General features: G+C 43.4%; 1 protein-coding gene across 2 annotated transcripts in view; it reads right to left on the bottom strand.

Annotated features, from left to right (window-relative positions):
• GAK (cyclin G associated kinase) overlaps window positions 1–12,585 on the bottom strand; it is a 2,484,892-nt gene that overhangs the window by 854,489 nt on the left and 1,617,818 nt on the right. For both annotated transcript variants that reach the window (XM_044060934.1, XM_044060933.1), the window contains exon 13: window positions 4,713–4,861. In XM_044060934.1, the coding sequence (XP_043916869.1) occupies window positions 4,713–4,861 (149 nt within the window). The remainder of the gene's footprint in view (window positions 1–4,712; window positions 4,862–12,585) is intronic.

Raw genomic sequence — 12,585 nt, 5'->3', positions numbered from 1 at the left:
AAAAACATTAAACCAAATTGAAGTGGGGGGCTGTGCCTCCCACTCACACCCCTACTTAAATATATGACCTCTGAGATTGCAGGACAGTAGAGGAAATAGCAAAGCCCCGAAGACAGCCCACTGATTTTTTTTCCCTGGGAAAAAAATTGATGTTCCTTAACTTCGTGGTTTAGGGCTTTCGGACTTTTCGGTTCGAACAAAGGGCGTTTGAACCTAATCACCATTCGATGTGGTGATACAGACCCCTTGATAACTACCTTAAGGATGAAGGCTGGATAAGCCCTGTCCATATGAAAATTAAAGAAGAGGGGGAATGGCCATAAGAACTTGTAACTCAAACTCACTTAGCAGATGTGACAGCCAAGAGAAGCATGGATTTCCAAGTAACAGAATTTTAGAGAGGCATAAGATGCTGGTTCAGATGGAGGCCGTCTAAGTTTTCTAGAATTAAGATCCCAAGAGGGGGAAAGAGGGATTTCCTTGGTGGGTTAAGGTGCAGGACACCCCTGAGGAAGAGTTTGACCTCTGCCTTAGCCATAAGTGGGGGGGCTAATAGGGAGGCATGCACTGACAGTTCAGAGGTGAGCATTTATGGAAGAGTAGGCCAAAACTGATTTAAGCAGCTTGCAGTAAAACAGGAACTTGATAACAGTGGGTCCTGACTATGTTTGTGGTAAAAAACAGGGAAACTTTTTTTCGGTTCAGTAGTGTAAGAATTTCTAGTAATGTATCTCCTGGTCTCCTGTAGGACATAAACCACCTCTTCAGAGAAGAGGTGTTTGTGGAATTTAAAATCCCATCATCCACAGGATCAGGTTGAGAGATGGAAGGTTTGGGTGGAGCAGCAATCCCTTCTGCTGTGTTATCAGGTCCAGTTGAAATGGAATTCTCCTGTAAATATCCCTTTGTCAGGTGAAAGAACAGGGGAAACCAATGCTGCTGCTGTAGCCAGAATGGTATCAAAAGAAGTTTGGGGTCTTCTTTTTGTGCCTTGAGTAGAATTTTTGGAAGAAGAGGCAGAGGAAAAGCATAGAAGAACTTCCATATCTACTGGAAGGAAAATGCATCTGTCCTTCAGGCTGTGGAACAAGGTGCCCTGGTGCAGAATTGGGGGAGTGGATGGCTGGTTGCTATTTCAAAGAGATCTATCTGATGCTTGCCCCACTGAAGGGTGATCTTTTGGAAAACCTCCCTGTTCAAGGTCCATTCATGGGGGACCTGCAGGGTGTGGCTTAGAGAGTCTGCAAGCACACTGGCCTCAGAAGAAATGTATGTGGCTGTGAGCGTGATGTTCATTGGGGATGCCACGTTCAATGCCTCCGATGCTAACCAGCATAGTTTGTAAGAGCTGGTGCTTCCCTGTTTATGTACCACATGACAGTGGTGTTGTCTGTTTACACAACAGGAGTGGCCCGGGTTTCCAAAGGTGGCTGAAAAAGACCCTTCATTTTGTTCAGATTGACATGTTCCTTCAGGAATTCAGGTGGCCATTCCCTCACGCCTCTTACAAGGTCCTGTTGAAGAGCAAGTGGTGATGTGACTTGCAGTCCTATGCTGAAGATGACCTGTACATTCCACCAAAGTAGCTCTTTTTTCACACAAGGGAGTATAGGAGTCAGGGTATCCAAGGGGTGGCAGTGCTGGGACCACACAGATTTCAGGTACCACTACATTTTTCTCAAATGAAGTCTGGAAAGGGGAAGTATAGGGATGCTGGCTGCCAGGAGTCCCAAAGCCCTTAACATTTCCCTGGCAGAGCAATGAGTTGCAGAAGAGAGATTTTGGAAATAACTGGATATACTGTGAACCTGTGAAGGAAGGTAGGCATTTTCTGTGTGTCCAGACTTCAGACCAGAAAAAAACAGGTCTTGTGTAGGGACCATGTGGGATTTCTTTTGTACTTTATAGTAAAACCCAGACCTGTCATAAGATACACAGGGTGAGGTGCAGATGCTGAAGAAGACTTTCTGGAGAGAGAACCTGGATCAGAATGTCATCTGCGTTTGCATTCCTGACTGCGACAGACAGATATTACTAGAGCTAAACATCTTGTGAAAATTCTTGGAGCTGTGGAAAACCAAAAGGCAAGGCAATAAACTGAAAATACACCGAGCCAGCTGAAAATCTGAGGAATCTTCTACAAGGATAAATGGGTATGTGTAAGTAGGAATCCTACAGATCTAGTGTCACTAACACAGCTTATGGAAGTATGAAAGGCAGGAGAGTGTAACGACTGAGCATTTTGAAAAATGGCACCTTCAACGAAGTGTTTTAGGGGAGGCAGATCTATGATGCATCTCCACTGTCCTTCTTTCCTTGGGACTAGAAAAATCCTGGAATAAAACCCTTTTCCTATGAAGCCTTTTGGGACTTGCTCTATGGTGCCCTGATTCAAGAGGTCTTGAATAATGGGGCCCAGAAGGGATATTTGTTTTTTGGAAGTTGTGGCATGCCTTTCGGGGGGGGGGTCCCAAGACGTGGCATGACCATCCCAGATTATGGAGAGGATCCACTTGTCTGTGGTAATAGCTTCCCACCTGGCCAGAGACAGTATCAGTCTTTAGGAAAGAGCAGTAAAGGGACTGAGGGCTATGGTAGGTGTGCTGCAGAGGTAGTCACATAGTTTTGCTTCCGAAAGGAGACCCCCTATAGGTTTTTTCAGAGTACCTTTTCCTGAGGGTTTTCCTTCATTTCTGAGCTGTCCTAGGATCCCTTCTAATGGAGGTAGATTTAGAAAGAAAGTTACTATAGTATCTAGGAACTGAGGAGAGTAGAATTTGTCTGTAGTCTTTTATAGTTTTACCTTGGTCTTGGATAGTTTTAAACAGTTTGGCAGCCTGAGGACCACACAGCAAGTCTTTGTCCAAGACTGTCTATAATTTTGGATTTGAAATCTTCAGGGATAGGCTGACTGTGTAGCCATGCACATCTGCAAATAATACATTTGGTGGCAGTTGCCCTAGTAGAAGCATCCATAGTACTGTAACTGTACTTAATTTGAATGGCCAGTAATAGTAAGCTTTGCATTTAATGTTCAAACTCAGTTATAAGTGGGTCCAGTACAACTTTGTTTAAAGGACAAAGATCAAGCATTCTGTCATTTGTGCCTGGTAGCGAACTGCCTTTACAGGGCTTATCTGAAGTGAGAGATGCTACAGAGGGGTGTACTACTGGGTTCCTGTATACGTCATCGAGCGCCTTGTAAAACTTGTCTTGCTTCTTAGGAGCTGGTGGTTGCAAATCGGGTGCAGGAGGAGGAGGATTGGAAGGCATCCTGGAAAGTCTAAAGGAAAGAAGGGACTGGAGAAGGGGAAGGGATAACCATCTCTAAGACAGTAAAATACCCTCTTCTGAGCATCAGAGATCTGCATGGATTGCTATACAAAGTGTTTCAACATGTTCTGTATAGTCTCCCCAAAGGAAGCTTCCTTAATAGGGAAATCTGGTGAGAGGGTGTCTTCATCACAGATTTGCCCTGGAGAATATTTTTTTTCCTTTTTAGGCATGCTGTCTGTCTGGATGAGATGCAGAGGTTCAGAATCTTGTCTAGCTTTTATCAGACAGCATGGTATCTTTTCTCTAACCAAATGTAGAGGGACAATATGCAGTTCCTCGGAAATGATGAGGTGCAGTTCCTTGGATGTATCAGCAGTTTTCAAGGCCTAAGGAGCCATACCGACCCTCAGATAAGGTTTTGGTAGGAGGCAACTGAGGTTCTGCAACCTCAGTGGGTACATCAGAATCAGAAATCCTGGACTGCACATCTGTTTGAAGCCTCCAGTTTTTCCTCTGGTGGCACAGGGACATCTGAGGATGTGTTGTCAGCCATCTTGGACTGGGCCAAGCATTTAAGACACTGAATCTCTACAAAGGTGCTGAGAGTGGAAAGCCTCAACCTAAGAGTTTTGAGAATGAACGATTGGAAAACAGAGCAAGACATGTGATGTGCTCCGGACCTAGTAAAAAAAAATAGACAATATGTATGCAAGCCCTTGCATGGAATCTACCTACTGCACTCACCCTTACCCCTCCTAGCTGATATCTACAACTTTCAAACAAAATATCATAAGATAAAAAGGAAGGTTGCCTAATAGGGCACTTATCTGGATAAACAATCAAAGCAAAGTTGCAGACGACAAAACAATGAAGAGTCCGACCCGATGCATGACCTGCTTTTGGGCTGGGGGCACGACAGTCTGAAGATCCATGATCATATATGTCTTTATAACGCAACACATACAACCTCATGTGTTGGACATATGACCTTTAACCTGTGGTTTCAGATGCATGCATGATTAAACAGGTATGGATTTGCAGCTCCAGTCTTGGTCCCAAAGCATTAATAGTTTTATACAAGGCTGTCATTTTAGGATAGTTAAATGGGACATTCTTCATTCTGTCACAACCTCAGAGAACCAAAGATTGAAATGAATGCATGACAGACAGTACATCACTGCCTACTCTTCAGTCTGCCATACTTAACATAGGAGGATGAGAATAAAAACAAAAAAGAAGAAAATTCATAAAATGTCTTCATACTTCCAAGGCTATTTTTGAATGAAGTCTCATACAATGCTGACAAGCAACTTAATAGCAGCATTTCTCAAACCATGACAAGGACAACGGTAAATAAAATCCATCAATTGATACAAAGAATACAAAAACAGGATTATTAGACAATTCAATACTTTTAACATAATTAACATTCCTACCCTGTTATGAAACCTGGTAGCTCTGTACGTTCTTTGTGATAAGTTATATACTGCATAGTGCCCAGGGTGACGAGAATCTAGAAACAACCTCACATCTTCTATGTTGTTTTTGATTGCAGATTCAACTCCTTCAGCAGGAAAGGACATTACTGAAAACGAAAGATTATAATTATCGGACTGATCTTCATGCAAAGAAAATGAAAATTACGATACTTGGCAAATATGACCATTTTCTTTGCTGTCTATAAAATCTCAGATAATGAAATTGTGAACTATCAGCAATACTGGTATAGAAGTACAATTAATAAAAAAATAATCTAGTTACATTAAGAACTCAGTGCTAAAGTAAATCTTCAATACAGTAACTTCTAGCTCGATACCCTGAGTATTCTTTTGAGATAGGATGCTGAAGAAAATGTTATCACTAATAATCTACTGCCACAAAGTTACCACTACTCTACTGCTACAAGGATACCACAAAAATCTGGTAAAACTAGATGGCAACCCCATGGAATGGCATAAAATATGCTGTTAGTATTCTGTATGACTTACACATGTCTAGTTCTGGTACTAATGAACAATATTAAAATAATTAAAACAGTAATAATTGTAATAATATATTAAATATAAACCTTGCCTGCAACATAAACAAGACATGTTAGACAGACAACCATGTGTCTTCAAAGATAACCCCTTCTCTGGAACAGGCTTCCCATATATGCAAAGCAAAATTCATCCCTAACCCTATTCAAACTTAACATGGAGTACTGGAAGAGAAATCGTAAATTGACCTCTGGTTTGGCACCTATGTCCCTAATGGACAGAGGCAGAGGTGGCCAGTGTATGCTTGATGTGTACAAGCCTATAGTGCAACCATAACATTCCTTGAGGTATTGACACTTCAGCAATACTTAGGTAAACTTGGCATAAGCCTGTCTAGGCTTAAAACAGCTCTTGGGCTGACAGCCTAGTAACAACCTATGAACCTGTTTCAGTCTTGTATAGCGAAACATTCTAAAGGGCCAGTTTTGATCATACTGCCAAAAATACATAAGAATGTGAACATGCTTATTTGCTTTGAGATGTATCAGATGTATCCAATTATATGTGGTCATGGTTACCCAACAATGTGTATTCGCAGCGTTATTACATACACTGCTCAAATGTTTGTTAGTATATTTTAATGCTTTTATTACAGATGCTAGAGATTTCATACAACTTCTTTACAGAATGTATTGCTGTATAGGTGATGTTTTAGTCACAATAGGCATAAATTCACCGAACACCAATACAAACAATGAGCAGAGATTAGAAGCTTCAGAATTTTGGTTAACCAATATAACTGAATATACCATTACAGGACATGTGTAATTTAAAATTTTTATATGCAGTATTTAAAGCATATTTTTTATTTATTTAATGGAGCAGGATACAAAGGTAGAAAAAAATTATGGGAGCTATCTATGCAAATGTGTGTGTATTTTATTGGGGCAAACTGTAGTCATACAAATTGTCAACATTTAAATCTGTCCCTTTGTACAAATAAGGTAAGAGGTGTCAAAGTAAGGTGAAACAATGTGCTTTTGAATGAGATTCAGGCTGTTAGGCGGCAAGACATTTCCCTGCAGATACATTTGGTTTCAGACATGGGTGGTGAAATTCAGCCACAGAGACCTATGACTGTTGTAAACTCACAGTGGCACAGAGAGGCATACAGTGCACACTTCTCAACCTCTTACTGAAAGAAACCTGAACACAACCTAAAATAATGGGGGGGGGGACAAAAGCCCAAAAATAGGAACAGATTTTAAATATTGCTCTTACAAACTTAGAAAGTTGCTAGAATAACAGGATTTTTGTTAGCATGTATTTTCTGAAGGACAAAGTCTGAAACTCAAATGTATGCCATTATTTAGTGACTTCAATCTTCACTGATTTGCAAGAAAACCTTACATTTTATGAGGAACACTAAAAAAATAAGCTAAAAATCTGGACAGCTGAGAGATATGGCAGTGCCATGTCCACAACTGAATTAGCCAAGGGCACAGGGGAAATAATATCTATGGCCCCCAAGATACTATTAACAGCAGGCAGCATGGCAGGCATCAGTCACAGGATGTGGGCATGTCAGCAGCAGTGAAAATGAATAGCAATGCCATTAATAATGCGACAGGGATGTGAGTGGAGCATTACCTTCTTCATCATGTCTAAGAACCATTGTCTAAAACACACACTGATGCACAAGTGTGACTACAGAAGCATGTAGAATTTCCTTCCATGCTGTAGCATACTTCTAAATGTTGCAGTTACATACGCATGTACGGTACACCACTTTCCTTGCACCACTGCACTTGGCTATTGAAGCAGTGAGGATGGCGCTACACGCTTCTCTGTGTGCGTAGTAAACTTGTGACAGCCATATATCTCTGCAGATGAATTTCACTTCAGCCATGTGTCCACAACCAATAACTACAGGGAAATATCCCACTAACTAAAAGCCTAACCCCTTTCTAAAAAGATATGAATGAAAAACGGTTGAGTTTAGAATTTACACTTACTAGTTTCAACATTAGTGATGCATTTTTGATGCCACTTTGTAAATAAAGAGTGGGTCACAGTTTAGGAAACACTGAGAAAATAATAAATTATTGCACTATACTAATACATGGGAAACGCACAAAAAATGAATTCTGAAAACTCAGGTAATGAAAGTAAGCAGGTAAGTACAGTTGTGTACACTTACCATAAATGTTGATGTTAGAGTGTCTTCACTGTTGCAGTCATCAGATTTGGGTTATCCCTGCCAGGGTAGCCCTCGGCCGACCTGAATACCAGAGACTTAGTATTTCTGCCTCAGTTGCTGTCGCTTGAGGACTGATGTCAGGTCGTCAGTGGTATAAAGGAAAACAGTCAATGCCATTACATCAGTTTTTCTTGCCCTAACCTGTCAGGAGCCCCCAAAGTAGGAGGCTAGGTTCTGAAGGAAGAATTCCACCAGTGGAAAATAAATACCAATATGTCCCTTGTAAAGAAAGGAGAACAACAAGGAAAAGAAAAAAGGGGGATGGAGGGAGGGAAACCAGGACTGCAACAGTGAAGACACTCAAACAACTACATTTATGGTAAGTATACACAACTGTACTATGTTCTTTGTGTTTTACTGTTGCAGTCATCACATTTGGGTAGATTCCCAAAGCTGAGGAAAAGGGTGGAGGCAGTCAAGGAAGCTATGGGCTGGCTAGGATGCCCTGCAAGACTGCAGAGGCAAACCCTGCCCTGGATTTGGAGGAGAGAGGCAGGTGATAATGCTTGGTAAAAGTGTGAACAAATGTCCAGGTGACAGCCTCCGGGATATCCCTGGTGGGGACCCCTCTAAGGAAAGCTGCAGAGGTGGAGGCTGCTCTGGTGGAGTGCTTCCTGACCCCCCCCTGGGAAGTCTTTCCATGCTGTTTGTAGCAGAAATGGGATGCAGTGTGCTATCCATTTGGAAATAGTATGATTGGAGACGGCTTTGCCTTCTGCCCCTGAAGCAAAGCTAACCAGCAATTGATCAGACTTTCTGAAAGGTTTAGTCCTGTCCAGATTGTATCTGAGCTGTCTGTGCACATCTAGGGAGTGTAGACTCCTTTCCCCCTTGTTTTGGGGGTTAAGAAAGAAGGTGGGCGAATGAATGGGCTGGTAAACAGCCACACTGGACACCACCTTTGCCATGAAGGATGGGTTAGTTCCGAGGGATACCCTGCCTGCATGGAAAATGATGAAGGGTTCCACAGCCATGAGTGCTTGCAGCTCAGAGACTCTTCTGGCTGAAGTGATGGCCAGGAGGAAGCTGGCTTCCAGGAAAGAAATTTTAGCTCTGCAGAAGAAGCTGGTTCGAAAGGAGGCAGGGTGAGCTTTTTCAAGACAAAGTTAAGGTCCCAAGCTGGTGTTGGTGCCCTTCTGGGGGGGACTCAAGTTGCTAGCCCCTCTGAGGAACTGTTTAATCAGAGGGTGTGAGAAAAGATGCTGCTCAGTTGGGAGATGAGAAGAAATAGCAGAGGCATGAATTTTTATAGAGGAGAAAGACAGACCACTGTGTAGTAGGTCAGCTAAGTAATCCAGGATGAGAGGGATGGAAGGCTGTGCCATATTGGCTCCCTTAGCCTGGATCCAGGTGCAGAACCTTTTCCATTTATCTGCATAAGACTTTCTCATGCTAGGGCATCTGGCCTCTTGGATAACATCCAGAACCTGTATACTGAAGATGGCAGATTGGTCAGGGGTGAGGGAATAAGCCAAGCTGCCAAACTGAGTGTCTGTAATTGGGGGTGCATGAATTCCCCTTCCATCTGGGTTAGGAGGTTTGGAATACGAGGAAGATTCCATGGAGGCAGCGAGGACAGGCTGCTCAGCAAGGGGTACAACTGCTGACTGGGCCAGACTGGAGCTATGAGAATGGTCCTTGGTTTTTCCTTCCTTATTTTGATCAGTACCCTGGGGATGAGAGGTAGGTGAGGAAAGGCATAGACCGAGAGGTTTACCCAGGGGAAGGACAGGGCATCCACTTACCATGCCATGCAGTGACGCTCCCCGGTGCAGAATTTGCTGAGCAGATTGTTGTTGTGAGTGGCAAAGAGGTCATCCTCCGGGGGTCACCATTTCTGAGTTATTAGGAAGAAGGTACTTCTTTTGAGCTGCCACTCGTGTGGGTACAAACGCTTTCTGCTTAATTGGTCTGCCAGGGAGTTGAGAGTGCCTGGTAGGTATTGTGCTAACAGGTGTATTTGCATGGATGAGGCTGTAAGCCAAAGGGTCATGGCCAGCCTGCACAGTGGGTAGGAGTGAGGCCCTCCCTGCTTGTTGATGTACCACATCACAGTGGTGTTGTCTGTTTTGATCAGGAGAACCCCTGGACAGAGAAGGGGTTTGAAAGCTATCAAGGCCTGTTGCACAGCCATCATCTCTTTTAGATTGATGTGCAGGGGAGATTTGCTGTGGGTTCCATTGGCCCTGTATGCACCTGCCATCCAGGGGCGCACCCCAAGCGTAGTCTGATGCATCTGTGGTGAGGGTCTGGGTGGTGGGGTGTGGGAAGAAGGGCAGTCCCTTGTTGTGGGATTAGGCTGTTGCCCACCAAAGAAATTCCTTCTTCAGGCAAGGAATAATACGTAGAAGAGTTTCCAGATCATGAGAGTGTTGACACCAAAGGCTCTTTAGGTACCATTGAAATTTCCTCATATGCAGTCTGGCATATGGAATGAGGAGTATGCAAGATGCCATGAACCCCCGGGCTTGCAGGATTTTCCTTGCGGAAAGCTGGGGCCTGGTGGCCAGCAGGGAGAAGTAAGCTGACAGGAAAATTTGTTTCTCTCATGTAAGGTATGCCATCTAGGATGCTGCGTCCAGACTTGCTCCCAGGAAGATAATCCTTTGGTGGGTACCGGTTTGGATTTCTTTTCGTTGATTGTGTACCCTAGGGAGGTTAGTAGTTTTTTTTTTTTTTTTTTTTTTTTTTACAAAGGCTAGGTCTTTGAGCAGCTTTTCCTAGCTGTCTGCCTTAACGAGGCAGTCTAAGAAGGGGTAAATTTTAATATTTCTTTGTCTGCAAAAGGCAATGGCTGGAGACAGGCACTTTGTGAAAACTCTGGGAGCAGTAGATAATCAAAGGAAAGCACAGAACTGAAAGTGTTGAGATCCTGCCCTGAAGCGGAGATATTTTCTGCAGGACTTACTGATAGGGATGTGGAGGTAGGCCTCCTTTAGGTCCAGAGTGGCTAGCCAAGCATGGGTAGCAGCTGCTGGAGGGTGAGCATTTTGAATTTTGGGATCACCAGGAAGGTGTTTAGGATGGATAGATCGAGAACGGGGTGCCAGGTGCCCTTTTTTCTGGTCACCAGAAAAAGTCTGGAGTAGAAACCTTGGCCTACTTGCTGTGCAGGAAAGTACAGTTTTGTACCTACCATAAATGTAGATGTTCCGAGTGTCTTCACTGCTGCAGTCATTACACTTGGGTTATCCTGCCGTCAGGCAGGCCCGCAGTCGGCCTGAGTTCCAAAGTCTTGGTCTGGCGTCAGTTGCTGTCACCTCTTCCCTGATGTCAGTGCGCCAGAGGTATATAAGAAAAGTACAGTTTTGTACCTACCATAAATGTAGATGTTCGAGGATCCACATTGCTGCAGTCCTAACCACTGGGTAGTCCGCTGTCCAGTCGGCCCGAATACCAAAGTATATGGCTGACGTCGGTCAAGGCGCATTAGACTGATGTCAGGACGTCAGGGTACTAATGCGCATGACCGACGTCATATCCTCAGTCTTTTCTTGCCCCAGATGTCAGAAGACCCTAAAAAGACAAGGCCCAAACCAAAACACCAAAAAGCCCTGCATCAAACATATATACAATATATACAAATGTACAAGAATATTAGCCCACACCACCACCCCTAAACACAGAGGGGAAGGAGGGAGGGTTGGACTGCAGCAATGTGGATCCTCGAACATCTACATTTATGGTAGGTACAAAACTGTACTATGTTCTTCATTCCACATTGCTGCAGTCCTAACCATTGGGTAGAATCCCAAAGCAGAGGTAAGGGAGGCTGGCAAATCATAAGGAAGCAGGAGCTGTCAACATGCCTTGCAAAATAGCTGTGGCAAAACCAGCCCTAGATTTAGAGTAGAGAGGAAGGTGGTAATGCTTAGAGAAAGTATGCACTGAACTCCAAGTAGCTGCCTCCAAAATATCCTTAGTTGCCACCCCCCTTAGAAATGCTGTTGAAGTGGCAGTAGCCCTAGTGGAATGAGGCCTAATCCCAGCTGGAATCTCCTTGCCATGATGGGAGTAACAAAATGAAATGCAAAACCCAATCCACTTAGAAATAGTTTGCTTAGATGCAGGCTTGCCCTGAGAACTCAAAGCAAAAGAAACAAACAATTGCTGAGACTGCCTGAAATCCTTAGTCCTGCTTAAATAATAACTGCCTATGTACATCTAAAGTGTGCAAAATCTTTTCCCCCTTATTTTGGGGATCTGCATAGAAAGTAGGCAAATGAATAGTTTGGTTTAAAGCCACACTAGAAACCACCTTAGGCATAAAGGAAGGATTAGTACGTAATGATACCCTATCCTTATGAAAAATCAAAAAAGGCTCAACCGCCATAAGGGCCTGTAACTCAGAAACCCTTCTTGCAGAAGTAATGGCCAACAAAAAAGCAGTCTTCCATGACAAGTATTTTAGTTCAGCAGTAGCTGCAGGCTCAAAAGGTTGTAGAGTAAGTTTCTCCAACACAAAATTGAGATCCCAAGCAGGAGTAGGAGCTCTCGGGGGTCTTAAATTCTTTGCCCCTCTAAGAAATTGCTTGAACAAAGGATGTGAAAACAATGGTGGGTCACAATCATAGTGAGCTGAAATTGCTGCAGCATGAATCTTAATGGAAGAGAAGGACAAACCTTTGTCCAATAACTCAGTAAGATATTGAAGAGCCACACTCAAATTAGGCTCTGAAATCTCCAAATTCTTTGCTGCAGTCCAAAATAAAAATCTCTTCCATTTTTCTGCGTACACTTTCCTTGTACTAGGTCTTCTGGCTTCCATAATCACATTTAAAACTTGTTGAGGAAGTTGAGACCTGCTGTCTTTCAAAACAGAATATGCCAGGCTGTTAGATGAAGAGAGTGAAGCTTGACATTGAGCAGACGACCGTCCTTCTGAGACAACAGATGTGGAATCAAGGGTAAAGGCCATGGAGGCTTCTTTACCAGACTCCTCAGTAATGGGTACCAGTGCTGCGAGGCCAATCTGGAGCTATTAAAATCATCCTTGGCTTGTCCTGTCTGACCTTTAGAAGCACCTTTGGAAGAAGAGGCAGAGGTGGAAAGGCATACACATGAAGATTT

This window comes from Protopterus annectens, chromosome 2.part0, assembly GCF_019279795.1.
Source record: "Protopterus annectens isolate FY-2018-M chromosome 2.part0, PAN1.0, whole genome shotgun sequence".
NCBI classification, from domain to species: Eukaryota; Metazoa; Chordata; order Ceratodontiformes; family Protopteridae; genus Protopterus; species Protopterus annectens.
The sequence above is the reverse complement of the archived record's forward strand: the minus strand, read 5'-3'. Positions and strand labels throughout refer to the sequence as shown.